Here is a 27,315-nt window from a genome sequence, read left to right as displayed (position 1 = left end):
GATGATCTGAGATAAGTTAAGAGTCAAAATCAAGTGACCTTGGCTCAGAGTTACCCCACGCAACTCTAGCTTATATTAATCATTGACTATGCATCACATAGGTTTGGTTTCTCCACGTAGCACCTAAAAGTAGGGAGGATGTATGACACGGTGCTGCATCACAGACAGGGATTGGTGGACGCGCAACTGGTCAGGGGTTATAAGTGCTGTCCAGGACCGAGATGAACCTCACTGCCAACATGAAGGTCCTCCTGCTTTTTGGATTGGTGGCTGTTGCCCTGGCTGACACTCGCTTCGAGGGGTAAATTCAAAATCTTTGCAAAAGAAAAAGGATGATGTGTTTCTCTCGCTTTTGCAAAACACTTTTTAAAGATTAAATTTATAGTGCTAGTTATGAATTTTACCACTCTGGACTGATGCAAACACACATTATGTCACATGTGACTCATTACTTACTGGCTATGTATCATAGTCCTGTATATCAATGTCAGTTTACCAAATGACTCATGTGTAGAGCAGCGCTCAAGTTAAATGTAGTTGCCTGCCATCAATTTAAACTACATAAATTGTTGCTTTGTGATTTGTTCACATCAGAAATCTACAAGCTTAACAAGATGTTTATGCAGCAGATTTCTCCAACAATCTTTTTTTTTTAAACAATCGACAATCTAATGACTATAATTTTACACTTGTGCAATTCAGTTTATGAGTAATTATTAAAGTTGAGTTTGTTTTTGTTTTTTTTTTGTTTTTTTACCATATCCACTGGAGACAAAAATGATCCAGAAAGGAAGCTTGATGTTTTAAACACAACTGAGCTAATGCAACGTGGCAGCATGTGAAAAGCTTGCACTTTTGTATATTATACATAGTTCTTGATGTTAGAGTATTCTTTTTCTGCCATGTAATGTGAGCTACAGATTTGTATCTTACTCCTGTTGTACTGAATGTATGATATCTCTGTTTTCCCCCCAGCGAGAAAGTCTTCCGTCTGAAGCCTGTGCTTGATGAGCATGTGACCATCATTAAGGACCTGGCTAAGAGCATCGAGGTACCTATCTCCTTTTCACATACACCCCCACCTTGACAGCGCTATCTTCACTCACTACAGGGGTTTCACTGGTTAGCAAATGGTGGAAGAGGCTAAAACTGGGTCTACATTTTTTGAGCGATCCTGCTAATTTACTCAGTGTATGTTCAGAAGTGTAAATTATTTCTAACTGCACCTTTTCCTCTCATGAATTTGTGTGGTATTTTGACATCTCATATTCATTTCACAATAAGACTTTCTCTCAGCTTGTCAAATAAGAGGCAGACATGCTGTATTTGGATTTCATGTCTGAACGTTCCAATAAGCCCAAGTGTTTGACTTTGCCGCCACCTGCAGGTCGACTTCTGGAGACCCGAGAGCTCTGAGCTGGTGACCATCGACATCGATGTGGACATCCGTGTGGCTGCCAAGTACCTTGATATCGTGGACACCATCCTGCAGCAGAATGACATTGATCATGAGTAGGTCACAAGACAAAATCATCAACCATAACTAAGACATAGTGAACCCTACGATTTTCTACTCGACTCACACACTGTTAATATGAATTCCTCTTCAGGGTCCTTATTGATGATCTCCAGGCCGCTGTTGAGGCTCAGGCTGACGAGGGACCCTCTCCCAGGGCCCACAGCTACACCAAGTACAACAGCTGGGACAAAGTACGAAGCCGAAACACATGATGAGTCACATCTCAACCCTGAACCATCTGTCCATCATCATCCATTCTTATTTGTCTTTCCTTTGATTTCAGGTCCAGTCCTGGATCAACTCTATTGCCTCCACCAACCCCAGTCTGATCAGTAAGCAGATCATTGGAAACACCTACGAGGGACGTCCCATGACTCTCCTCAAGGTATTTCAGGGCATTGCAATGCTTACACAATGATATGTTTGTCTTAAAACAATTATGTCTAACACGTGTTTTTTTCTTTTTTCAATTATTAACAATCACAGCTCGGTAAGAAGTCCAGCTCCACTAAGCCCGCCATCTTCCTGGACTGTGGTATCCACGCTAGAGAGTGGATCTCTCCTGCTTTCTGCCAGTGGTTTGTTAAGGAGGTAAGCATGGATAAGTACTGCAAGCATTAACACAGAGACTTCCACAGATTTGTTTTGTTTTTTACATTTTTTAAAATCTTTTTTTCCATCTTCTGTATAGGCTCTGTCCACCTATGGCAGCGATTCTCAGATGACCAGCCTGCTCAACCAGATGGATGTTTTCGTTCTGCCTGTGTTTAACATCGACGGCTATGACTACACCCACAAGAGCGTAAGTTTATACTTCAGTCTAATAGAGACCATTCTGTGCTGTTATCTTTAAGAATTTGTTGATTTGTCAAATGTATGCCTGACATGTGTATTTTATCCACTTGGGAACTTCAGAACAGGATGTGGAGGAAAACTCGCTCCAGGAGATCTGGTTCCAGCTGCACTGGAGCCGATCCCAACAGGAACTTCAACGCTGGCTGGTGCAGTAAGTCGAACATTTACAAAGTTATGGGAGGACTCTGGAGAATTTCTATTGCACTTTGTGAGAGATACTGTAGGTTTTAAAAAATTGCCAATATCTGTTACTTACATATGCCAATGTGAATCCTAAATTTCCCAGAATGTAAGTTGGTTGCATCTCTCATTAAATCCTTCCAGCCTGGTAAACACATGAATCTTTGAAACTCCAGCTCTTCTATTTATAACACATGCTTTCTGTTATAAATTGATGGTCTCAATCAGAAACAGAAAGTTACTTTCTTAGATTTTCCAAAACAACCTCCAGAGCCACAGAAGAAAGTATACAAGTTCAGATGTGAAATCTTGAGCATGAATTTGAGGACATAAAGAAAAATGTATCACAATGTCATTTTAATGTTAATTTCAGCACTTGGAGCCTCCAGCAACCCCTGCAGCGACACCTTCTGTGGGTACAGCCCTGAGTCTGAGATTGAGGTCAAGAACGTTGCCGACTTCATCCGCAGGAACAAGTCCATCATCAAGGCCTACCTCACCATCCACTCCTACTCCCAGCTGCTGCTCTTCCCCTACTCCTACACCTATGAGCTGGCTGCAACCCACAGCGAGCTGGTGAGTCCCCATCATCTGTCCTAAATGACACAATGTGCATAAAGCTGAAAAAAGATAGTGATTGTGTTAACTAATGCGACTGGTTAGTCACAGTGATTATAAAATTATTCATCACATCAGTGTCACATGCAACCGTCTTATTGGAAATTTAATTATGAATGTAACATCAGAAATGTCAGAGAAACCTCATTATGAGAATTTAAACTTCACTCTGTAAAATGTGAATTCATAAATTAACAGCAAATCAGAAGAAGGGGCCTTATATAATATGAGTATAGACATATAATATGTGTATATGTATATAAGTGTGTTTCCAAAAGCCAAAGCAAGAATTCAACCAGATCTCATTATCTCTCTTATCTAAAGAATACACTCTAGCTGCTGCAAATCATTTACTCCCTGATCATATGCCTCACTCTCATGGCTCTTTTACCTCTCACTGGGGTGTCCAAGGGCTGCGTAGTTAACACCCACACCCCTCACTCACACTAACCGAGGCAGATCACATGTCTCTGCCTCTCTATTATTCACTTGTAATTTAAGCGCTCTTCTGACACTTGACAGAACAAAAGAACTCAGGGGATCCGTCATAACTCATCTGTCCACCCAGAAATATCATTTCCTGCTCGTGCATTTCTCAGGAGGTTTCATTTCCTGCCGGAACTCACTGAGGCTTTTTCACTGTGTGATGTAATATCAGTAAAAATGTTTTGTTTGAACAAGAAGAATGGATGGTGGATGCTGCTGGAGGAAAAATAACAACAACATAGTATATTTAACACTTTTGCTACCAGGCTGTAGATGTTTGGTTCTGTATGGTATTGTTATTTTTTTCAATTCAAAGCCATGACTATTTGATTTTTTTGAAGATTTCATAAGATAATATTCCACTCATCCATAAAAAGTTGAATTCGTAAACAAGCCACTCCATTCTTGCTAATAAAACTACACTTGGCCTGATATGACCAAATAGTGTGTAATGCTCACTAACTTCAGAGCAGGCTCAGATTTATCAGTGTTGTAATTTATGTATACATCTGTGTTTTACACCATCAACAAGCTACTGATGGGTTTTTAACACATCCGGTTTTTTGTTTCCTCTCTGTATTGTAGATGAAGGTTGCTCAGGGAGCTTCTGCTGCTCTGCGTAGTCTGTACGGCACCCGTTACACCAGTGGACCTGGTGCTACAACCATCTGTAAGTACAGCACATAGTGCATTGCTCTCCATGGGGAAATAGGGCATTGAGAGGGTGCTTGATAGTCTATTTGCGCCTCTGCTATTATGCATTCTGGTGTGCTTTCAACACATCAAAACCTTTGTTGCCTCTTGAGGCAACAAAAACAAATGACTTATCGGAGCCAAAGCTATTCCTAGCAAACAAAGGATTTTTTTTTGGTCCCTAAAAGCAGTATTTGTATGGAAACACAGCCAGACTGTCCCAGATAAACAGCATATCCCACTCTGAATAATCCCCCTCTACTTATTTGCCCTCAGACCCCGCTGCTGGAGGCTCCGACGACTGGGCCTACGACCTGGGAGTGAAATATTCCTACACCTTCGAGTTGCGTGACACTGGTCGTTACGGCTTCCTGCTGCCCGAGTCTCAGATCAAGCCCACATGTGAGGAGACCATGCTGGCCGTCAAGTACATCGCCGCCTATGTGCAGAAGAACCTCTATTAACGAGTGGAACTGCCAGGACCCCTGCCAACTCAGCTCCTCTGTACCAGCCCCCAGCCCCTCCAACCTCTCAGCCATCTCCAGCCTGTATCCATGGATACGGACACCACCCGCCATGTTTCCTCGCTGTGCTTGACAGAATGTCAAGATGAGTGCAAACAATAAAATCAATGATCCATCCCCACATGCTGAATCAATTTTTTATGTGTATATGATAATATACACATAAATAACAGAGTCTGGTGGACAGAGCCTTTGTCACTCAGTTTACATCCCATCACTACTGGGCCAGAAAACATAGCTACTGCATTTATTGTACATTATGAGAATAATATACTTTAAAAAATGTACCAAGAAACACAATGACACACTGAAAATTCATCAAGCAGTGTTTTGCCCATAGACAGTTCAGTGTCTATGCACTTAAACGAGACAATGCTTCAGGGAACAATAGGATTCACCAATTTACTGTATCAGCTCTTTTGAACTCCGGTGATCCCCCTCGTTGAGCTGGCACCGTTCCAGTGGTGGAGCGTGTGCGGGTGGGGGTATCAGCCTTTAAGGATTTCAGTCCAGCAGCACAGTACGTGACAACCACAGAGTATACTCCTTGGCAGTGTGTCCTCTCCACTGAACATCTGAGTGGAGAAAATAAAGGAGCCAAAGAGCAGCAGGGAATCTTAACTGCACTGGGCACACATTTGTGAGGCAGAGGGTAGAAAGGTAAACTTCTTCTCTGAGATTTGAAATTTTTCACAGCACTCATGCATGCCAACCAGTGTTTATATTTTCTTTTTAAAAATCAGCAGAATATAAATGTTTGTGATTGAAGAATGTTATTATTATTACAAATACCAATTCCAAGACCCTGGAAACATGTAAATAAAATAAAGCATCTGAAGGCTGCACTTCATCACTGGTAGACACATCTACGTTATGCACGACCACTAAAAATAATGCACTGTTGTGTAACACAGTAAGACCAGTGACCTCCTTAGCTGCCTGTCTGTCCTGTCACTGTCCTGCTGTAGGGTCTCTGCTCCACAAGATGGCGACAAAATGCCAAACAAACATTATGGAACATGCTGTTCTTGGTGTCAGCGCCTCATTACAGCATCACCGTCATCTCCACATTGTCATCGTGAGTACAGATGACACCGAGCAGGAGAGCTACTAGACAGTTGTTTCAAAGGTCAAGGCTGCACTATGTGTTGTCTTGGGAATGTAACATTATGTCTGACTCGACGTAGGGTTTAATTTTTCTTTCTCCCCCTTGAGACTAAACCTCAATCAAAATATTTGCAAAACAACCACAAAGTGTAGCTATGTTTAGCAATGTATGCTACTTTTAAATGTAGCCTATATGTATAATGTATAGGCTATGTGTGGATGTGTAGGTAGCTGTAACTCCCTGTCCTGCCTGGGGTGGGGGGTGTGTGGGTGGGGGCTCGTGTTGGGAGCAGGTGGGTGTGTGGACAGCGTCACGTGACGCCGTGTCTGGCTGCTGTCACGCTGGTATAAATCCACCTCTGTATATCCCGTCAGTCCTTTGCTCCACCTAAAGCTGCCGTTCCCTCAAGTCCGGGCTACACAGTAGCTTCGACTTCTTCTTCAGTCATGGCTGGTAGGTGACATTTCCACTTCATTTTAACGTTTCATACCTCGGTGCTGCGCAGTCGGTGTGCTTTGCTTTTTTTTTTTTTCGCCCCCTGAGAAAACAGGCGCGTGCTCTAAAAGTTTTCAGTGTCTCGCGGACTTTGGCAGGAGTAAATGTCAGTGTTTAGCTACTAACATGAACATGGTCTGTCTGTCTGTCTGTCTGTCTGTGGTTCTAGCTGCTCACTGTGACTGTCCTGTCTGTTGGGCAATAATGTTTATACAGAGCAGAGAGTTCTCCAAAGCATGCCATCAACAAGTACACAGTGTCTCCACCTGTGTTTTGCTGTTTACCACAGTTTATAAGTCAACATAGTTATGAAGCTGTCAGCTATGTCTGAAACATGATTGATTGACATGTAGAGGAAAAGCACTTTTTAAAAAGGAATCATGTTTGGTTGTGTATATGTTCTAAAATGTACCTAAACTTTATTGTCCTAATGAATTGACTAAAAAAATATATAAATATTGTTTGGCTAAAAGTATCTTGTAGACCTTTAAGTTTAAGAAACACTGTGCTTCTGTGTGTCATCAACCTCCATGACTCAATTCCCACTTGCAGTATAATCTTACTGAGAATTGTCCCCTCAGTCAAAATGGAAGGGGATGCAGCCTGTACTGTCACTGGGCCCAGGCTGTGGTTTAGTCGACTGCCAGCTTTTCTTTTCTTTTTAAATGCTACTTCTTTGTTTTTTGTAGGGTTACTTGCCTGAATATTATACAGCACTGGTTGTACCAATTGAAAAAGGGGGCGTGAGGGGAAAGAAGGTGTGGCGCTGTGTGAAACAGAACAAGTTTTCCTGGCCAGCTCTAATGGCTAACGCTGCATTCAGTACTTTTTGTTCTCCCCTTTTCCCAATTATTAGTTGTACAGTGCCAAGGTGTTGATAATACAATCCGTGCGGGGATTCATGTTGGCCCATATGCTGCAGTCACACACAGCCACCCCCAGCTGCCATGCTGATTTCATCATCTCGATTTATATGTTCTCGCACAGGCAAGTCATTGTTCAGATACATGACTTGGCAGGTAACTGACAGATTTTCCTCCCTGCCATGAGAAGTGTTGGTACAGAGTAGGCACCACACTGCAAATAAAATGCACTTTAATGAGACAGTAAATCTGGTACACAACAATTAACTCCTGTTGTTCTTTATTAAGTGAGATATTTTGAAATGAAGCCATATTGTTTTTGTTTTTTTTAACCATTAAAGTGTCTTCAAGATAATGGCTTGATTGGCATGTGAAGTTGGGAATGTGAAGCCAAATATTTCAAGTTGTTCAAGACTTTAAAGGATCCATTATACTCCTACTATTGCCTGAAGGAGTGAAAAAAGTTATTGCTGTTATAGTTCTTAATCCTGCAGGTAACTAAGCAAACACGAAAGCTGTGACACAATGACAATACATTCGGAGCACTGGTGGATTTTAGTGAAATGGCAGAAAAATGGTCAATTCTTTTGAAATGTCAATGTCAAACTTAATATTTCTGTGCCAGTCAGTCACATAACAATAGCTGCTTGTCCTCTCTCCACATGTATCCCCATTGTGCTTTATCTCAACTGGAGCTTGCAGCTTTGCATTTACTGCGCTGCTGGTGGTGTTGTTGAATGTGCATTTGCTACTTTTGCACCAAAACCTGTTTCTGGTGGTTGTTGAAGTATTTTGCGGGACGGTATGATTCATCAAGTGAAGTAGGAGACGACGTGGCAAATAAAAAGAGAAAACTTGGATGCACCATGTCAGTATGAAGTTGGATCACCTTTAAACAGGACACACCTCTAAGATGATCAATGTCATCAATCAAATATCAATTTTGTGTGCATGAATACAGTCATCTACTGTAGTAAAGAGGTTTTATGTGACCTCATCACAAGGGTAGATTTTCCTCAAAGTCACAAAACTTTAATCCTGTTTCTTACCTTTACAGACCAGGCTTTTGTGACGTTGGCTACCAATGATAATTATGCTCGGGGAGCCATGGTTCTGGGCAAGTCCCTGCGCAATCACCACACATCCAAGAAGCTGGTGATACTCATTGGGCCACAGGTGTCGGAGCCTTGCCAGTAAGAAACCTTAGAGTCACTTTTGAGCATTTCTCAATCACAGTGGAAGCTGTCACGTCTTGTTTTCCAGCTGGATGGTTGATGGTGGTTCATTTCATAGTATTGTGACTCATTAGGTCTGTGCTGAAGAGGATCTATGATGAAGTGAGGGTGGTGGACGTGCTGGACAGCGGCGACACAGCACACCTGGCCATGATGAAGAGGCCCGATCTGGGCTGCACCTTCACCAAACTCCACTGTTGGACCCTCACACATTACTCCAAATGTGTTTTCATGGACGCAGACACACTGGTGAGACGGCCTGAGCGGGTTTTTTTTAACATGAGAAAGATGCTAAAGATGCTTTACCTTTTCCACTGCTGCACAGATGTGTGGAAATGAATGTCTGCTTGTATTCGTCTGTCTGCCTCCCAGGTTCTTTCAAATATAGATGAGCTGTTTGACAGAGAAGAATTGTCAGCTGCTCCCGACCCTGGATGGCCTGACTGCTTCAACTCCGGTGTGTTTGTTTTTTGTCCTTCAATGGAGACTTATGACAAACTCCTTCAGTTTTGCACAGAACACGGCAGCTTTGACGGTAAGTTACAGTGTTTTTGTGTGTGAGCATTTGTGCTTCTCTATTCCAGTTTAGTACATCATTTTTAATGCTTGCGTTAATAATTGCTAGTTTGATAAAATATACTATATACATTTTAGATGATTTCATCATCATTTGCCAACAGTTGCGTAACTCAACTCAAGTCTTTATGCTAAGATGAAGCTAAGATAGATTTCTCTACTCCTTCTAAGTCAACATACTTATTATTAGTTATCCCTTGAACTTATTTATACATGTTGGGATAAGATAAAATTTATTGGTGTCTTTTACAAGTTCACCTCAAAATACACTTTGCACACGTCATTGCTAAATGCATCACAAGACAGAATTGAATATGTCGAGCATGTCTGGTTTACCACTTAGTTGAGTTTTGAAGTAATTCGTCTTTTTCAGTCATATGCAAACATTCACGTTTTGACCTGTTTTGAGTAACATTAAATTCCTGGTAACGTGATGTTAAACTGAGCTTGTTTATCTTTTGCTCTAAGTAAGGCCTTTATCGAGCCCTGTGCGCGGACACAAGGCCCTCCTGTCACAGAGAGTCTAACTCTGCTGAGTTATTCTCAGGGGCTCACTGGGGTGGGGTGAAGGTTAAATTTGAGAGGCCCTGTTTTGCACAGTGCACCGGTTGACATTCAGGAGCTCTTCTCCATGGGGCACACTGTACTGTAACTGAATTGTGGTTGTCTTTTTGGCTCCATATGGGGTTTACTGAGCACCTCTTCTCAAATCAGAGACTGAAAAGACCATTGGTCTACATTTGTGGGGGATGTGGTCTCATATACTCCAGGTTTACCACCACCCCCCTCCCCCACAGAAAAAAAAGTTACATCTGTTTAGACAGCATTACATAAAAAACCTAAAATCATAACACTTGAATCAGCCTGTGGCTTTTTTTTTCTTTTTAAGAAAACACTCCAAGGTTATACAGTAAACATTTTACCATGACACAGCATGTATTCACACTAAGCTTTATTAATATCTTTTTGAAGGCTTGAACCTGCTCAAGTGTACGATTACATCACCTCAGTGATGCCTCACATAGTTTTTGAGATCACTAAGAAGACAGCCGTGGTACAATGAGGTGTTAAGCCTGCATTCAGGTGCAGCTTTTGCCTATTAGACAATAAAACCTGAATGTTGGACTTGATAAGCCGCAGTAAATGTTAATGTATTATACATTTATTTATAGGTAATTTTTTGGTGGACCTTCAAGTTCTTTCATACTTTGTAGAACTGCAGTGTGAAGACGCTCTTGTAATTTTCAATAAGCAAAATTAGCTGATACCAGTATCAATATTTAAGCATAAGAACATTTATCGGTGGAACTGAACAGTTGATAGTGCTCTCTGGTGGACAAACTATGTAATGGAGACTTATGCAATTATTCACTCACTTCAAACATATCTTTGGTATTTCTGTACAATGACTATTTCTGTACAACACCATTGTGTATGTTTTTGACAAAATCATCATCGCTTAAAGTTCACTTGCTAGCTTTAAACCAGATCTCATGATCTTCATCTACCAATGGATGCGTCTCTGTTGTTTCACCTGACCGAGGACCATGTATGATCCATCTGTTGCTACATGATGAAAGTTAGGTCACATGACGACACCTCTATGATAACTGAGAAACTCCACTCACTGATTAAGTTCCCTTAGATGTGGCTGAAAAATGCTGCTTTTTAAAGTAATTTAGTTTTTTGAAGATCCATGAATGACCTTCATCCATCTGTATCTTTTCATTAGCTAAAATTAGCCTTGAATTAGCCTTAAATCCGATGAGTTGTTTGGGCTATAAAAAAGACGGGAAGGTCTTGTGACAGATATTTCACAAAAAAGGAAACAGTTGAGGAACCAACAAAGCTGGATAAAACACAAACGCCAGGGCAAGTCCTTGGTCCTTTAGTAGCTGTGAACCTATTTAACATTACATGGCAAGCTGTTTTCCCTTGTGATACTGTGAAAGAAATTCCTGCAGGGAGAGTTCACTGGAAAAACCAATTAGTTTGTTTAGTGGTGGCCAATGCTTTCAAGGGCCGACTCATTCTGTCTGCCGCAAGTGTTTGTTGGCAACGGTTTTTCCATCACAGTCACAACCCGAGACAAAAGACATAATTGTTCATAATTTTTCCAGGAAAGACTGCCCTTTGTCATTAAAATTCATGCCATTTTCACTATCAATTTATTAATGTCCTAATATCCAATATCCAATATTCCAATGAGATGCCAGTGTCTGCATGCCTGATAGTATGCTAATGAGTAAAGCTGTCTTATTTATAGACGTGGATGGTCTTTTCATGTGCACTGGGGCATGAGTTGAAGCTGCTTTGACCTTTAGTATTTCAGTTCTGCTCTATAATAAGGGATACATGATGTACACGTGCACCTCTCTGTCCCTCGGCAGTTCATGCATGATACTGAAATATTGCTGAGGAGAGACGACAACAAAATATTTTCTATGTTTAAGCCCATAGGCCCTATCTCTCCATCTGTGCTTGCAGTGTTGTCTGCTGCCAAGACAAACTGGCAGAGTTGGATGCACATTCTTGCAGAGCTCTGCTCATCCCCTCAAAATGAAGATACTCAGCCCCATATTAAGTTTTGAAAATCCCCAGTGAAGGTTGTGGGTTTGGACAAACAGCTGCTATGTGTTATGTTTTTGCAGCGCTCTGAGGTTTTAGAGACTGTATACAGCCCTGTGCTTTTTAGGAACTACATGTGAAAGTGCTATTAACAGCCAACATATCATCTTGTGCCAGTGTCAGTCCAAACAGTCTATGAGGCAATTCATTATGAATAGTCAATGAGATTTTGCAATGTTTTTTTTCCTGGCTTTAAAATTCACCTCTTAGTCAGGAGATGTGATGATGTAACTGAGGAAATATTACCTGGGGGAAGAAAAAACATTACTGAACCTCTAGAGATTCAGTTAATATCTGGGTAATACACTTGAAGTATAGCTGACCTACTTGACATCAATATATTCCTGCACCCCAAACTGTCCTGAGTGCTGTGTTTACATAACGCACCGCCATGACAAGGCCTGTCCCAGTCATAGACTGTAAAAAAAGAGTCCCAGTACTAAATTAGCCGAATTGAGCAAGGCCGAGTGGCTGTCCAGTCCTCCAGTTGGGCGTCTAGTACTGGAGGCAACTCAACTGCAAACTTTGATGGAGGTTTTAATCCCCATGGCAATTTAATTCACATCACCAGAACAGAGAGCAAGACAAAACCTTTTTTAAATGCATGTGTCTAGCTGTATTATTTAAAGCTCACTAGTCATGCACAGGGCTGAGTTTCGATTGAATTGTCTATATTTTGTGCAGAAACGATACTTGATTTTCAGTACTGATTACAAAATAGTGTGTGTCAGGTGGCCTTATTTAAAAAAATATATATAACAATGTTTATGAACGTTTTTTTTTAATCTAAATGAAACTATTATTTAAGTAGCAAAACACATGTAACTAAAGTTTGTTAAAATAAAAAAAAAGACAGAAAGAAAAGAAATTAATACTTTTTTAAATCAGAAACTTTTCTTGATGCATGTTAGACCAGTAGCAAAACAGTGCGAGTACCTCACATTTTCACCAAAATTATTAAATATGTGATAAAACTGGAGAGTTTCTGTACAGTATTTGAATCTATCTATTCTATTTCTATACGTATGCATGACACAGTGCAGAGTAGCCATCTAGAGCCGAAGCTGACAGAGTCAATATTGGAAACACAAGTCTAAGGGAATGTTAATGAATGTTTCTCCATTTAGCTGAACGTGTAAATACAAATGTTTGCCAAAGTATTAAGCAACATGAACTTTGTTTGGTGATGATATGATGTTGTTTTGTATAATAGTGTCTTTGATCTTCTTGGGTGGCTTCATCTTCTCACATTTTGATATTAATTATTAACCAGAACTTGTGGTTGCTTGCTTCCTTTCCCACACTTCCCAATGCATCAGTACAAGACATCATGGTTAATGTAGTCTGTCATTTGATCGGTAACTCTACTATATCTATTACACCAAGATACCATGACTACATGTATAAGTCATTATCGTTTAGATCCACTGAGTGACAGCGACATGAAGTGTGTAAGTGAACATTGCGGCCCCTGAAAGGCTTTTAGTGTTGCTGAGCAGATTTTGAAGTGGAACTAAACAGAGAAAAGATCTGAATAATTCCTCTTCACTGTGGTCTTACCCACGAGAAGCCTTCCATCCACAGTATACCCTTAGGCTTTTTCTACAACACATTCATCTTTGATATTTTGCAATCAGTGAAAAACAGTAGGGAGTCTTGTCTGGACTGGTCTGTTGATCAATACAGGCCAATGCAAGTTAAAAGACTCAATTAAACCGGCTGTCACAGGTGTGCATATCATTTGACTGCTCCCGCTCATCGTTTCCTCTCCCACTGAAACCATCCAATCGTCAGCTAAACCTGTCAAAAGCATTTCGTAAGATGTGTTGTGAAAGCCAAGTTGGCTGTTTACCGCAACGTAGCAGGTTCTCACATTATGTCCACATGACTAATGCAAATACATTTGCAGATGAACGCCCTTCTGTGCTCCATTTAAACATCATAGTGACACTTACCTGAAGATTTCCATTCCTGATGATGTTGAAATGCCTGTGAAAGATTTCATAGTAGATTACTGTGCGCTGAGATCTAACACAAGTTCAAGCTTCATGAGCTCATCTGCTGTCTTATATCTAATTTCATTGATGGGTGTTTATGAAACTAAAGCTGGTGTCCTATGGGAATAGGAATTATATATGGGTGTGAACTTGATCTCTTTTGTTCTGATCATGTCTGTTGCAGGAGGAGACCAAGGAGTTTTGAATGGCTTCTTCAACAACTGGGCAACAGCTGATATATCAAAACATCTTCCTTTCATCTACAACCTCAGCAGCATAGCCATCTACACTTATCTTCCAGCATTCAAACAGTAAGCGTCTGTCTGCCAAGGTTGTGTTCCAGAAAAACATTCACACTGTAGTTCGGGGTGTGATTTCAAGCATTTCATTTTGGTCTTCCACAAGACAGTCGTATTATATTATAGCTCAGAGCCTGTCGGTGTCACTGAAATCTTGCATATTGGACGCAGAGCCAAGGCGTAAGCAGATACCTGATCACATGAATGTGTAGTCACATCGTGACATGACATTAGGTTACGAGTGAGACGAGCAGAAAGATTCCAGCGGCTCGGCCTGAGAGTCTCGCAGCAAGCCTCTGGGTTGGATATCCACCCTGAGCTCCCAACAGCTGATACCAAATCTTAAAATAGAGTAGTTTATTTAAAGACCTTTTATGTTTGCCTGAAGGACCAGTCATTGTGCACTGCACTCTTAAGCCCCCCCCTCCTTTCTGTCTTAAACCTTTCTGCTCATAGAAACAACTCCTATCAACAAGCTTTTAGGTTTGACATTTGCTGGCAAACAATCTGGATGACCTGGACGATAAACATGTATTTAGTTGTTGGTAGTTGTCAGCAATAGTGCTTAGAGGTCTGGCAAACACAACAAAACAAATCCCACACTGCCAGATTCAGCTTTATTTATGTACACATGCAGTTGGCCAATATGTGAGGGGGTTGTCCTAAGAGACAATATTTGGTATAATGCAGTCCCATCATGCCACAGTAACAACATAAAGTACACACGTTCTGCTATAAATATCACAAAATTATTACACTGAATGAATAACGTACTTCTTCATTCTACCTCTTCTTCTCAACAGCATATAGACACTAATGTCCTGATCGCTCATTGTTTTTAAAAATGTACAACAACCCGACAATAGAGTCCATCATAGAAGTTTCAGATGAATTAGTATTGGATAAAGGATTATTGTTGTAACATGTTGCTTTTCTAAACAATGGCCTATTAAAAATGTATCTAAATTAAGCCAGAATGCAACATCTATAATTAAAATGCATCTACATTCTAATCATCATTTATTATGTTATTCATTTCAGATATGGTGGCAATGCTAAGGTGGTCCACTTCCTGGGGAAGACCAAGCCATGGAGTTACACATTTGATCCTAAAAGCAAACAGATCGCAGGGAGTGTGCATGAGGCCACTACACATCCCACCTTCCTTCTGGACTGGTGGACACTGTACTCCAGCGCTGTGGTGCCCATGCTGCAGGAGCAGTACGGAGACAAGCCGTTTCACTCTGGATGTGTTGAGGTGAATGAACACGTGCTTTGTTGGACCTGTAGCCATGTCGACACATTGACGACAGATCATTCATTTAAACTGACAACAGGCAGAGTTGGAGATTATAAATGTTTAATACAGTCAAATGTTGTGTTTTTGCTGGATGATGTTGCATTTACATTACAGCTTGGAAAAAATAATAGGATTACATCACTGAAGCTTGGACATGTCGTCAAGGTTTCCTGGATGTCCAGCTCAATAAAGTTGTTTTTAATTATGAGGACTGTGGTAGAAAATATGTTTGGAAATAATTTGTTCATTATTTACGTAAGAGCATGTATTTTGCTATCATGTGTTTTATTTTATTCACCTTCATTTATGTTACTTCTTTTACCCTTTTTTATTTCATTTTGCTCCCATTCTGGATGATATACCTATTTCCTGTCTTCCTGTTTATCAAAAAGTCCCAGCATATTGAAATGGTCACTTTCGAAAGTGAAAGTGAAAGTGAACAGCAGGTATGGAGAAAACGATCTGCTTTTTACAGCTTAGCAGCCAATAACAATTAGGTTTAATGCTATTGCTACTCTTCAAAAATCAAAAGCTTTTGCGTGTGTTTGCCTCAGGCCATTAATTTGGAAAAGCTATGTTTGGCGAGTTCAATGCACCAACAAGCAACAAGCCCAACAGATGTGTCGTCTGTCTGCAGTTTGTCATTTTCTGTTTTTCCTTCCTTGTTTCACTGTTGTGTTTAATTTCAGGTTTCTGAATGGTCTGGTGAGGCTCAAAGCTTCTCTTCGTATGAACACAACCCTGAACCCCAGCTGTCCTCAGAACAGCGAAAAGAGAAATGGGAGCAAGGTCAGGCAGACTACATGGGAATGGACTCATTTGATAATATCAAGAAAAAGCTTGACAGTTTTCTCAAATAAAGAAGGAATGAAGCTGGTAAACAACGGAGCACTTGCAGTTTAACAAACCCATCACAGGTCTTTGAAGAAAATACTAAAAAAAAAAAGCAGGTTGCATTTTTCCTTTCTACCTGTTTCTCAACTAGAAATGAGTTGAGTCTGTCCCTCCACCAGCAATCCCCTCTCCACACTCCAAAGACAGAGCCATTTAAATGGGAAATGAAAAGTTAAATATTATCATTGGCTTTGATTGTCTATGCAAGACTCTTATTGTTCAGTTTCACCCTGTCATGGGTATGTGCTCTACTACACTGTGAGGAAAGTCAGGAAAAATGTATTACAAATTTACTTTACTTTGTTTGGAGTCACATGCATTAAAACTTTACATTTTTTCATGTTTGTGCTCTTTTTGAAAAAGCAGATGGCAACAAGAGTTGAACTGGGCCTTATGTATTGGAGTCACTTATATGTACATTCTTAATTTTTCCTCTTTTTTTACGATACAGTCATCTAGCAGTCTTCTGAGCATTAATATTTTCTTTTGGCAAAAGTTTATTTCTCTTGCTCTTGAACTGAACAGCCACTGTGTAACTTAGATATAAAAAGATGTTTACAGCGCCTCTGAAGGCCATACAGACATGGCCATTTAGTTGCCATGCATATAGATACTCGGTGCCTTAGTGTCTTGCCCTCTCTACTGCCATCATCCTATCTGTTCTTGACTAGCAGCTTTTCAATAGGTGATTAGGTTTTTAACTTTCTTGCATTTTACTTGACCAGGATGTTGGCTGTACCACAAAATCTTTCATCTGGAAACATTAAAAATATGAAAAGTTGTGGATTTGCTGATGTTTTGTTTTTTTTCTTTTACATCTGCAAGGTCTTGGTGGAACTGATAGCACTGTAATATGTTCATTTGTATTTGTGTGTAAAACAAGTTAGAGCCATATATTCAACACCTACCATACATGTCCCTAACCTTCCTGACTTCATTGTCACATTTGTGTGCAGTGTACAGTTATTACAGTTCTGACTGGGATGGCTTCTCTCCATAAATGAGAAACAATAGATTAACTGTACACTGCAACATAGGCTACTGTTGTTGAGTTTAGTCTGGAGGGAAATTATACCTAAATTAAATTATAATTAAAATGTAATAGCATTACCAGGATATTTAAATCTAGACTATTTAAAAATTTAAGCAGCTGAGTCTATTAAACTGCACCTGATACAGTAATGTATGTAGCTAAATTATTTAGTACGTACGGTAGGCCTACTCCTGCCTTTTTACAGTCTGTGTGACTCCTGCTTGACTCAGCTGCCTTGTTCTCATACTCAGAAGTTACCAGATTTGATAAATCTGTTCAAAACCGCAGCGTTTACTGCGAGAGGTTTCACCCCCGGTCACTTCCGGTTTCGCTTCGAGCCCACATTGCCAGACCGGAATCGATCAAGTGTGTGGCTGTTAAAAAAAATAGTAAGGTCTGTTACTGTATATTTAATCAATATCCATAGAGTCAAGTTCCTCTTTTGCATGTGTCTCTGAACACATTAAACATGCTGACTGCTCACACGTTACTAGTTACCGCTAGCTTATATTGGCGTTGCTTAGAAACCGGAACTGTAGCCTCGGTTTGTAGGAATGAACGGAGGAGCATTATTTTAATCTTAGCATCTTAACTTTTTACACAAACATTACGTAGCGATACAGCTGGCTGATAGAGGTTTTAATAACATATTAAAACGCAGAAGCTGACCGCGCATAAGTTTTATTTTTAATTAAAGTATATTCACAAGTGAATTCACTTTCCATTCCGTTATTTCTTTGTGACCGTAATTCAGGGGGCGTGCCGTGACCCCGCTGCCTGTGTGGGTGATGTAGAGACTCCGCTCCGCCAGGAAAGTAAACACATTCCGTCAAGATGGCCCCGCTCTCCGCGCTCCGAGTGGCACTACTCGTGTCATTTTCGGTGTTTCTGACAGTCGTGTTGGGTTTCGGACTGCCAGCTCTTCTGAACGCAGCGATGCGGTTGTTGGGATTACCGGAGACGAGTGTTACCGAGTGCATTGTTGTGCTGTATTTAGTTTTTGTGCTGTGTGTTGCGACGCCCCGACTTCCCAGAGGATTGGTGGAGGTAATGACAGAGCATGGAATAGTGTTTCCTATGGGGAATTTTGTGTTTCCATGTTATAACACGTTAAATAACGTTACTTACATCACGGCATCATTATGTCATGAATATCCTCAAGGCGAGCGTGTTACTGATTAACTTACAAGGAATGCTATTGCAGGACTAATTGAGATACGACAGTACTGTTACATTGAGTGGTAGGCTATATTAATTGAGTATTAGAAATGTATTACTTATTATTTTATGTAGGTGGCTCAATTTACCTTAATGCATCATGGTAAATTGAGCCATGCATTTCAGCTAAAATGGGCCACATACAAAACATAGTCTTACACTGAAGTTACACAGAAATTGAGGGTGCAAAACATGTTCAAAGTTAGATATATATCCAAGGTTGGTCAGTGCCACTCATGGTGCCATTAGCACTGTGGGGGAAAAAATGGCATCTATAATGTCACACACACACACACACATACACACACAGTAAAAGAGCCTATAACATAGTCAGTTAACAAAGAGCATAGCAACAACATGATCATGTAATTTTAAAATGCATTTTAAGATTAAAAAATGTCTTCAACCTCTTATGTATTCACTGTTAATGTTAAGTTTAGTGTTGTAGTTTAGTAGTAGTGTCAATTAATTATTAAAATTTTAATGATTTCTGCTAAAATTACTGTGTTGTTCTCTCTTGGCCCAATTTAACTGAACAGCTGGCCCATTTTACCTGAATCTTCATCGTACCTCGAGAGGGAATATCCAGATACTTTAACTCTCATAATTCCAAAATAATTATACTTTTTAATTTTTTTTTCACACAGAAACATTTAAGAGACCTATGTCGATTTTTTAAAATATCAATGGATTTCATGCATAGCGTTTTTGATGGTCTTATTAATCGTTTACCAAAAAGTGGCCCATTTTACCTGACTTCACCCTAGTTTATATTGTATAAAGACAATGCATTAGCCTACTTTATTTTCAGATATAATCTTCTGATATATGGAATCGCTGCATAATATTTAAGCTCTCCCATTCTTCTCTGTATTTCCTCGTTGCTGTTGAGGGCTAATGATTAAAGCATGACTGTTTTGTTGTGGCCCTGTCTGCAGGTGAAGGGGAAAGCTGTGCTCGTTACAGGTTGTGACTCTGGGTTTGGACATGCACTTGCCAAACATCTACACAAGCTGGGCTACATAGTATTTGCAGGTTGTCTTCTGAAGGTATGGATAAAACCTATTATCTGGATTCCAGTATGGCACACAAAACTATAGTGCAGTCAAAAACAACAGCACAGTAATTGAGAGGGTTATGATGGATTATGGTGGTTTGTCTTAGATATTTGAGGTTGTTGTTTGTGGTGCCATTCAATTAATACTTACAGGCATTTTAAATATGTAATATTTATTGATATAAATTGGTTGGCTACATTATTAAAAACCTCCTTTCAGTGTATTGCAAATAACTTAATCTTGCCCTAAACTCGATATTCCAAAGAGACCATAATGCTGGATCATTGCCACTGAAACAACATAATTTTATGTGGAATTCATTGCAGGATTAATTGAGATAAGACAGTACTGTTACATTGAGTGGTAGGGACTGCATTAGTTTTAAGTTGGTGTAATGAACTAGCTGCTGGATGCACAGTATGCACTCTTCTAGTAACAGATCAGTAGACTTGCAAAGTTGATATTGGGGGCTGCTGTGCACTTTCAGATGCATTTATTTCAAACCTTCAAACTTTGACGATATCTAATGTTGACATGAGTTGGTGACATTGAGAAGACCTGTCATCCCTGCATCCCCTGCAGGATAAAGGTGGAGAGGGTGCAAAGGAGCTGGAGGAGTTTCATTCAGATCGCATGAAGGTGATCCAGCTGGATGTGTGCAGCGAAGAGCAGGTGAAACAGGCTGTGGAATACATCAAAGACAACCTGGAGGACTCTGAAAGAGGTAACTCAGTCGTATCAGCACCTGTCATCAAACTTTGCCAAAAAATCTATGTGTGCTCATCCACAGACTTAATCCTGTGTGACTTCCTCTCAGGTCTGTGGGCTGTGGTGAACAATGCTGGTGTGTCAACGTTTGGAGAAGTGGAGTTCACCTCCATGGACACTTACAAACAGGTGTCAGAGGTCAACCTGTGGGGCACCATCAGGGTCACCAAAGCCGTTCTGCCATTAATCCGCAGGGCCAAAGGTAAAACACTCAAATGATTAATTTGTAACCTATGAACATTACACAAGTTAAAAGTGTCTGGAATGAAGGTGCCAAACTGCAAAACTCTTAAAGGGACAGACACTGGATCTGACTTTTTTATGATTGATTATTGTTGGTCCTTGTTAGAATTCCTATTTGATAGAAAACAGTGCAGCCAACCAGTAAGCTGTGTCCCATGATCTCTGAAGAATGTGAACTATGCAAATTTAAAGCCTGAATCGAAAGACAAATTTAAAGCCTTTCCTATAATGTAACATGAAACTTTTGATATTTGTATCTTATTACAACGTACATTTCCATTTAATAATTATTACAATACAAAGTAAAATAAAAAGACAATTCGTTGATAACTATTAGATATGAATTATGTAAGTCATTCAAAAGCCTTTTTAAATTAGCATTTTGAGCTGACATTTATTTTAAAAAATGGTGGTGATTTAATAACTTGAGAGCTGGTGTTTAAACGTGGTGCAGAAAGCAAATAAAACAGTTGAATTCTTTCACTTATCCATAATATGCAAACGTGTAAAACGTTTAGTTGGGAAAAGCTTATCAGCTGCCTACAGACGGTGGTGCTGCGCTTTTAATAACCTGGCAAGAAGTCGCTCATCAAGGAACAGTGGTGTAGTTATATGATTTGCTCAGCTGAGTGAAGCTCCAGCTCCTGTTCTCGTTCAGAATAACTCTTACGACTGTTGAAATATTGACCTGGAGGTTTACCAGGTTTAAAAAGCTGCGCTTCAGGCCCTTTATTCATTTTTATTCATATTTATTTATTACTGGTGCAGTATTTTTGTGTATGGATCGTTATATTCAATTTGCCAAATCTGTTATAAAATGGGAATATTTCTGGTGCCTTCTACCTCTGCCTGCAGGCCGTGTGGTGAACCTGGCCAGCATGTACGGCAGGATGGGAAACATCATGCGGTCCCCTTACTGTGTATCCAAATATGGCGTGGAAGCTTTCTCTGACTGCCTGCGTTACGAGATGAAGAGCTGGGGCGTCAAAGTGTCCGTCATCGAACCTGGGAACTTCATCGTGGCCACCGGCATCCTGACCCGCGACATCGTGGCCAACACGGCCAACAAGCTGTGGAGCGAGGCGCCCTCGGATGTGAAGGAGGATTATGGGAAATCCCACTTTGAGCAGCACATGTCCCTGATGCGCTCTTACTGCAACAGCGGACAGAAGGACGTGGCCCCGGTCCTCGACGACATCACCGACGCCATCATGTCCAAGCGTCCTTACTCGCGGTACAACCCCATGGAGCCTCACTGGTGGATCAGGGTGCAGCTGATGACCCACCTGCCCGGCGCCATATCCGACTTATTGTATTTCTAAAAAGAGAAGCTGTCCCTGTGTTAGCTCCCTCTGTCTCCTACTCAGATCACAGATAGCAGCGTGTCTTTTAACTGCATAGCTCTACACAGCTCTACAGACTTAACCCTTCACAGGGGTCTCTGCTACTATGTATTCCTCAGCACTTGAAATCATTCACTGATCAAGCCTTAAAACTTAATGGTTTTTTAAAACTGTAAGTAAATTATTGCACTTTTGCTTTTTTTTGTACATCTTACGAAAAACCGCAACTTTTATCTATACTCCGTGATAAGTAGTAACTACTTTGTGATGGACATCAGCAGGGCTGTGACATACTCCTACCTAGAAACACTGCATCTTTACTGCTTGCTGTGGTATTACCTTTTTGAAAAAACTGTGTATGTCTCTTATATCTTTTGTTTGTTTGTCCTGATACTTTTCATTTTTTTGCCTTATGGGAATCTTCTGGGGCCCCACTGGCATGAGGACCAAAGCTGGTAGAGCTCAAGAGAAGGCTCCTACTGTTCTGTTGTGGCCGCCGCCGGAACAAACCAAGGTCAGCTACTGTAAGGCCGTGGTGAGATTTGGCCCGACTCGCACCCAGAGTTACGTAACAACAACACAAGCCCACTTTGTCTCACATGCTCCACTAGATCCTGCGTGCTACTTCGACAGTGGGGTTGATTGATGTGATTAATGGGCATGCTTGAACAAAAAAGGCTGCCCCCCCCCTCCCTTTCATAAATACTGGATAAGTATTTTGTATATGAAACAAATAGAGTGTTTTATTTTGACATTATTATAATCACAGTATCTTTTTTTTTTTCAAGAATGATTTTAAATAAAGTGACCAACATGTGATTGTTTTCAGTCTCATTTAGTGTTGGTAAGTGTAATAATCCTAGTGACCACCAGGTGGCGCACAAGTATCAGCCAAACCACTACCACTGCTGTCTGCATCTCAGTGAATGCTAATATCCCAAATTTAGGCCACATTTTTATCACGTTAGCACAAAGCTGAAGTGAATTAATGACAAAATTTGAACAAGTTTTCATATCATTAGGAGCTGAAGATATTTAAATACTCATCGTGTATTTTATAATGAAGTAAAATTCAGCTTAAAAGAAATGAAAGTGGAAGTGATAACATTTAACAATCCTGAAAGCATTCGATCATTGCAACATAAAAAAAAAGAACAGACCTTTTCATTTTGATGTTGTTTATTATGTCTTTTGAACACTCTAATAAACTCTTCTAAATTATTACACCTGAAGACAATCTCCCCTCCATAAGAACAGTATTAAGAGCATGACATTAAAATTTTTCACAGCACTGCCTTTATCATTCCGCAGCATGGATCTGTTTTCTTCACTCTCTCTCATACAGAACAAAGCTTCGTGAGACAAAGAACACCATAGAAATGGAAGCAGCACAAAAGCACCAAAAGTTCAAACACGGGCCATTTGTTCTGAATATTATCAAAAAATCTATCTCAAAAAGATCATCTCAGGCTTGTTTGGCAGTCGAGAAACCGAAGAGCTCCAGCTGCACTTGTAGTTCTTGATCGTGAAAAATAGTCGATTAAACAATCTCTTGATAATATCTGTCACAACTGACTTCAATGTCCTTTTTTTTAAGCAGATTCAAAACCATTTCTGTACAGCTACAAGGCTCTGCTCATGCGGCCTTCATTGTTGTAAAATTAAAAAAAAAAAGATCCCAGTTTATAACAATATCTATGCAGGGAGATACTGTAGTTCTGTATTCGTATATCAAGTAACACATTTAAGTATCGAGGATGCCATTTTTTTTGTTTTTTGTTTTTTACATATTTAAGTGGCTAAACTGCAAAAGTGAATGTCTTACACTAGTCTTATATGAAATACATACAGACATAAGAAAGTATTTTCCTCTGAAACCGTGACAGTTTCTTCACAACCAACAATATGTGATACCGTTACTTGAGGTGCCCATACATGAGATTCAGGTCATGATTACATCACACCTGGGGGTTATGTTTCTGAATGAACATCAGCACATATTTATACTGTACATGAAGAAGTTATACTGGATGAGATCGGCTACGGTAAGGTCACTTGAGACTACACACAATATCAACTAATGGGCATTTTATGCAATGGCGTGAAAAACGTGTTAGACGATGACATTTTGCCGCCCACATCAACAGAGTGAGTGATAAACGAGGAAATACCCCTCCTCGTCCATGAGGATGTTTTCAGAAACCCCAACATGTCGCTCACTAGTAAGATTCAAATGATGCACATGCAAAGCTGTAACCAAATAGCACACAGTGGTGACAAGTGGGAAGAACGGGGTAAAGAAGAAGACGAAAAGAAAAAAGAAAGAAAGAAAAAAACAACAGGGACACTAAAACCTTTGGTTGACAGAAAGCTGTGAAGGCACATTAAAATCTCCTCCTAAATCCTTCAAACTGGGGCACGTTGCGTTGGCGTTTGTCACTTTAATGCTGCGTAACATTGCAGATTCTGTAGAAATGGAAGTCAGGGAGGAAATTTCACAAAAAAAAAAAAAAAAGGTTGCTGACGACAGTTGATTACTACTGCAGACAAACACTATCTCTAACCACAAAGTGTCAGCAACATGGCACTGATACGACAGCCAGGGCGGGGATTGCATGTAATGAATGACGTGTTAACAGGAACCCTGTAAAAACCCAAACACTTATCAGAAACTAACGGGGGAACACAGGTGCACATGTCCTGTACATGTTGAAATAATTGTTACATGTAAAGATTGAAAAGCTAAAATGAACATTCATCACTTGAGTCATCTAATCAATCCTGTGATTTACACTTGTAGACAGAAATCAGTTGCTTTCATCTAGGAATGTTGATTTTTCTGATACTTAAATTGTTTCTCTTGTATGATGTGGTGTAACTGAAGTTAAATTAAGAGCAGTGGATGTAAAATTAGAAGCTTTTGAAGCCGTCGTTAATCAAATTGAAAGGTTATTGTTTCTCTGTTTATAATTCATCATTTACAGCTCCAATACACGGTGATGTCACACAGCTCTTGTATGAATAGTTCTGTCAATCACCTGAAGGGAATGGAGAGAAAAAACCTGACAGGTTCACACCCATGTTTTCACTCTGTGTGGCAGGACCGGCTGTTTTTTTTTGTTGGTTTTTTTAAAATGCCTGGACTGACTAAACCTTAAAAGCCTTTCCAAAATACTCCCATCCAAAATCTTTTATTCTCTGCTGTGATACATCAGCGTTGGCCTGTGTCCATCTTCCCCGCCCAAATATGACTGGGAGCGTTATTCCAGATACTCTCATCCAGTGGAACAGATTCTCCAAGTCTCCTCCCTGGATCCTAATTCACCTCTTTTGCTTTTTTCCCCCCTTCTTTCTTTCTTTTTAGGGTTCATTTTTCCATTCCTCCTCTGTGAAATCCCTCTTCGACTCTCTCTCTCTCACTCTCCCTCCCTCCCCTCCGCTCTGCTCGGGTCCAACTGGCCACAGCTGGAGAAGCCATCATCGCAGCCACCGAGATCACCGTCATCATCGTCATCATCGCCGTCTCCCTGAGCCCACCGCCGGAGCGGCTCCATGCCAACGCCGCTGCAGCTTTTGATTGCAGGCACTAGTACTAGCTGCTCTCCAAAACATTCATAACACTACTTGGTCCGTTTTCACTCGACAAACACCCATACGCTAAAGACCTTTACTGTAAATATAAGCCATGTGTTGTGCTGAAAACATATTCTAACTTGACTCTGACCATTTAATGGGAAAAACAAGCCCCGAACTAGGGACGCTTTAACTTGCTCGTACACATTAGTCATGATGGAAATAAATGCCCAGATATGAAAGAAAACATCAAAGCATTTAAAACCAGTTCTTTCTCCCGGCAGTACTTAGTCATAAGGAATTGTTTTTGTGACAATCCTTTGTGCCTGCTTAAGGAAGAGGGCGTCTCCTGGCTCGACGTATACGCTCTCCGACCACACAAACGCGACCCTGGGTGACCTTTTACTCCTCCATTCCCTCCGCTGATCACTAATTCAGGAGCAGTGACATCATCCTCTGGACTGGCCCCTCCGTTTCATTTCCCCTCCCAGCTCCACAGAAGTGGTCAGTGTACAGCGTACCCCTCCCCTCCTCTCCTCTCCTCTCCTCTCCTCTCCAGCAGAGTCTCCTGCTATGAGAGGAAAACACTTTCTGCCTCTTCACATGACCTTCAGTAAACTCCATCAATCCGTCTCTTTCCGAGCAAAGGCGCGTGTGTGAGGACACTTTTTCTGTCTGCATGCAAAGTGATGGGATTTCGAGCCTCCCCACTGTCTCTGGTGCCTCGGCTTTGTAACATTCACATGATATGGATACAGCAATATGTGAGACAAGCAGTTCTGTAGTACAAAGAGAAAAGTCGAGTATCTAGAAGAAGAGGAGTCTTCACATCACACACACGGATGCACAGTGTGATATTTCCAACCTCTACCGCCACGATCCTAATAGACTTGTATCAATAAATATATTTTGGTCACTTAATTTTTATTCATGTTTAGCATTTAGCAGAAGTTGTGGATCAGTGCATCCACAACCGTAAAGAATGAGTTAAGACAGACAACACAAAAAAAATGAGTTGAAATGAAGACCTCTCTAGGATAGATTCTGAATTTGCTAACAACCGGAAAAAAAAAAGGAAAAAAAATGCCTCATACGGTTGGGTGTTGGATATAGTTAAAAAAAAAAAAATCACATTTTTAAAAGAAACTGTTAAAAGATTATATATTATCAACAAAAAAAGGAAACTAAATGCAACTCTAATAGATATCAAGGTGGAAATACATGGCATTGCCTATGAACTAACACATCTGGATAATTTAAAATAGGCGACCAAGAGGTCTGTAGTCAACTCTCAGGAGTCCATAGTCTTTTTGTCCCCCCCGCCCCCCCACCCCCAACCGTCCCTCCGAGTCTCTCCCATGCTGTTGCTTCCATACCTCCTCTTGGAATGCTCACAAATTGGGCATTGAAGTCCTGATGATGTGTTAAGTCCTCAGGCTTGGAGTTTAAATGTTAGTGTATGTTCTGGCGTAAGTATCTGTATGTCTATATATGGATGCAGTTAACGATGTCAAGTTGTGTTTGTGTATCTGTGGGTGTACGTGCATGTGTGTGTGTGTGTGTGTAACAGAGAGGGATCAGGAGGCGGCCAAGGCCTTGATCAGGTACAGTTTGTCTCCCTGCTCACTGGTGAAGATGGGGGCTTTTTTGTAGTGTTCAACAAGCTCTTCCATAGAGTTGAACTTGCGCTGTCCAATGCAGTAAAGGTTTTCCTTCAGCTGCACTTTGAAATGCTTGTTCTTGCTCTGCGCCTTCAGGGAGATGGAGAAGTCGTTTGGCTGTGAATAGAAAAGAAGATACGAGGTTATT

At 40.6% G+C, this 27,315-nt stretch overlaps 4 protein-coding genes across 8 annotated transcripts in view; 3 read left to right on the top strand and 1 right to left on the bottom strand.

Annotated features, from left to right (window-relative positions):
* The first annotated feature begins 227 nt into the window (after positions 1–227).
* On the top strand, positions 228–4,996 carry cpb1 (carboxypeptidase B1 (tissue)). The gene is made up of 11 exons (XM_085763744.1): positions 228–301; positions 976–1,051; positions 1,388–1,512; positions 1,611–1,710; positions 1,803–1,904; positions 2,006–2,110; positions 2,211–2,321; positions 2,435–2,525; positions 2,928–3,130; positions 4,244–4,328; positions 4,628–4,996. Exons 1-11 carry the CDS (start codon positions 240–242, stop codon positions 4,813–4,815), a joined length of 1,248 nt encoding a protein of 415 aa, XP_085619870.1. The 5' UTR covers positions 228–239; the 3' UTR covers positions 4,816–4,996.
* Positions 4,997–6,358: 1,362 nt separating this feature from the next.
* On the top strand, positions 6,359–17,051 carry LOC146966674 (glycogenin-1-like). Of its 3 annotated transcripts, none has more exons than XM_085763351.1 (8): positions 6,359–6,436; positions 8,399–8,534; positions 8,651–8,825; positions 8,949–9,111; positions 13,962–14,088; positions 15,118–15,334; positions 15,769–15,819; positions 16,066–17,051. In XM_085763351.1, exons 1-8 carry the CDS (start codon positions 6,430–6,432, stop codon positions 16,234–16,236), a joined length of 1,047 nt encoding a protein of 348 aa, XP_085619477.1. In that variant the 5' UTR covers positions 6,359–6,429; the 3' UTR covers positions 16,237–17,051. The 3 variants fall into 3 exon arrangements, with proteins under 3 accessions (XP_085619477.1, XP_085619476.1, XP_085619478.1); XM_085763350.1 differs by having other exon boundaries at positions 15,769–15,822; XM_085763352.1 differs by lacking the exon at positions 15,769–15,819.
* Positions 17,052–18,125: 1,074 nt separating this feature from the next.
* Positions 18,126–22,749, top strand: bdh1 (3-hydroxybutyrate dehydrogenase, type 1). The gene is made up of 5 exons (XM_085763348.1): positions 18,126–18,350; positions 19,460–19,570; positions 20,162–20,303; positions 20,397–20,549; positions 21,446–22,749. The coding sequence occupies exons 1-5, from the start codon at positions 18,138–18,140 to the stop codon at positions 21,910–21,912; spliced, it is 1,086 nt and encodes a 361-aa protein (XP_085619474.1). The 5' UTR covers positions 18,126–18,137; the 3' UTR covers positions 21,913–22,749.
* Positions 22,750–23,094: 345 nt separating this feature from the next.
* nck1b (NCK adaptor protein 1b) overlaps positions 23,095–27,315 on the bottom strand; it is a 29,713-nt gene continuing 25,492 nt past the window's right edge. For 2 of the 3 annotated variants that reach the window (XM_085763345.1, XM_085763347.1), the window contains one exon: positions 23,095–27,284. In XM_085763345.1, coding sequence (XP_085619471.1) covers positions 27,084–27,284 — 201 coding nt within the window. In that variant the 3' untranslated portion in view covers positions 23,095–27,083. The remainder of the gene's footprint in view (positions 27,285–27,315) is intronic. The other variant, XM_085763346.1, reaches the window with a different exon arrangement.

Source organism: Trachurus japonicus, chromosome 20 (genome assembly GCF_045865225.1).
Source record: "Trachurus japonicus isolate A0001 chromosome 20, Traja_1.0".
Lineage (NCBI taxonomy): Eukaryota > Metazoa > Chordata > Actinopteri > Carangiformes > Carangidae > Trachurus > Trachurus japonicus.
The sequence above is the reverse complement of the archived record's forward strand: the minus strand, read 5'-3'. Positions and strand labels throughout refer to the sequence as shown.

Bases quoted from the DNA above. Each gene is read 5' to 3' on its own strand.
- cpb1 (XM_085763744.1), top strand. From the start codon at position 240: ATGAAGGTCCTCCTGCTTTTTGGATTGGTGGCTGTTGCCCTGGCTGAC. The intron at 2,526-2,927 runs GTAAGTCGAACA...TGTTAATTTCAG, and splicing joins CTTCAACGCTGGCTGGTGCA to CACTTGGAGCCTCCAGCAAC. The intron at 4,329-4,627 runs GTAAGTACAGCA...ATTTGCCCTCAG, and splicing joins ACCTGGTGCTACAACCATCT to ACCCCGCTGCTGGAGGCTCC.
- LOC146966674 (XM_085763350.1), top strand. The intron at 14,089-15,117 runs GTAAGCGTCTGT...TATTCATTTCAG, and splicing joins TATCTTCCAGCATTCAAACA to ATATGGTGGCAATGCTAAGG. The intron at 15,823-16,065 runs GTATGGAGAAAA...GTTTAATTTCAG, and splicing joins AAAGTGAAAGTGAACAGCAG to GTTTCTGAATGGTCTGGTGA.
- bdh1 (XM_085763348.1), top strand. From the start codon at position 18,138: ATGGCCCCGCTCTCCGCGCTCCGAGTGGCACTACTCGTGTCATTTTCG. The intron at 18,351-19,459 runs GTAATGACAGAG...CCCTGTCTGCAG, and splicing joins TTCCCAGAGGATTGGTGGAG to GTGAAGGGGAAAGCTGTGCT. The intron at 19,571-20,161 runs GTATGGATAAAA...CATCCCCTGCAG, and splicing joins TTGCAGGTTGTCTTCTGAAG to GATAAAGGTGGAGAGGGTGC.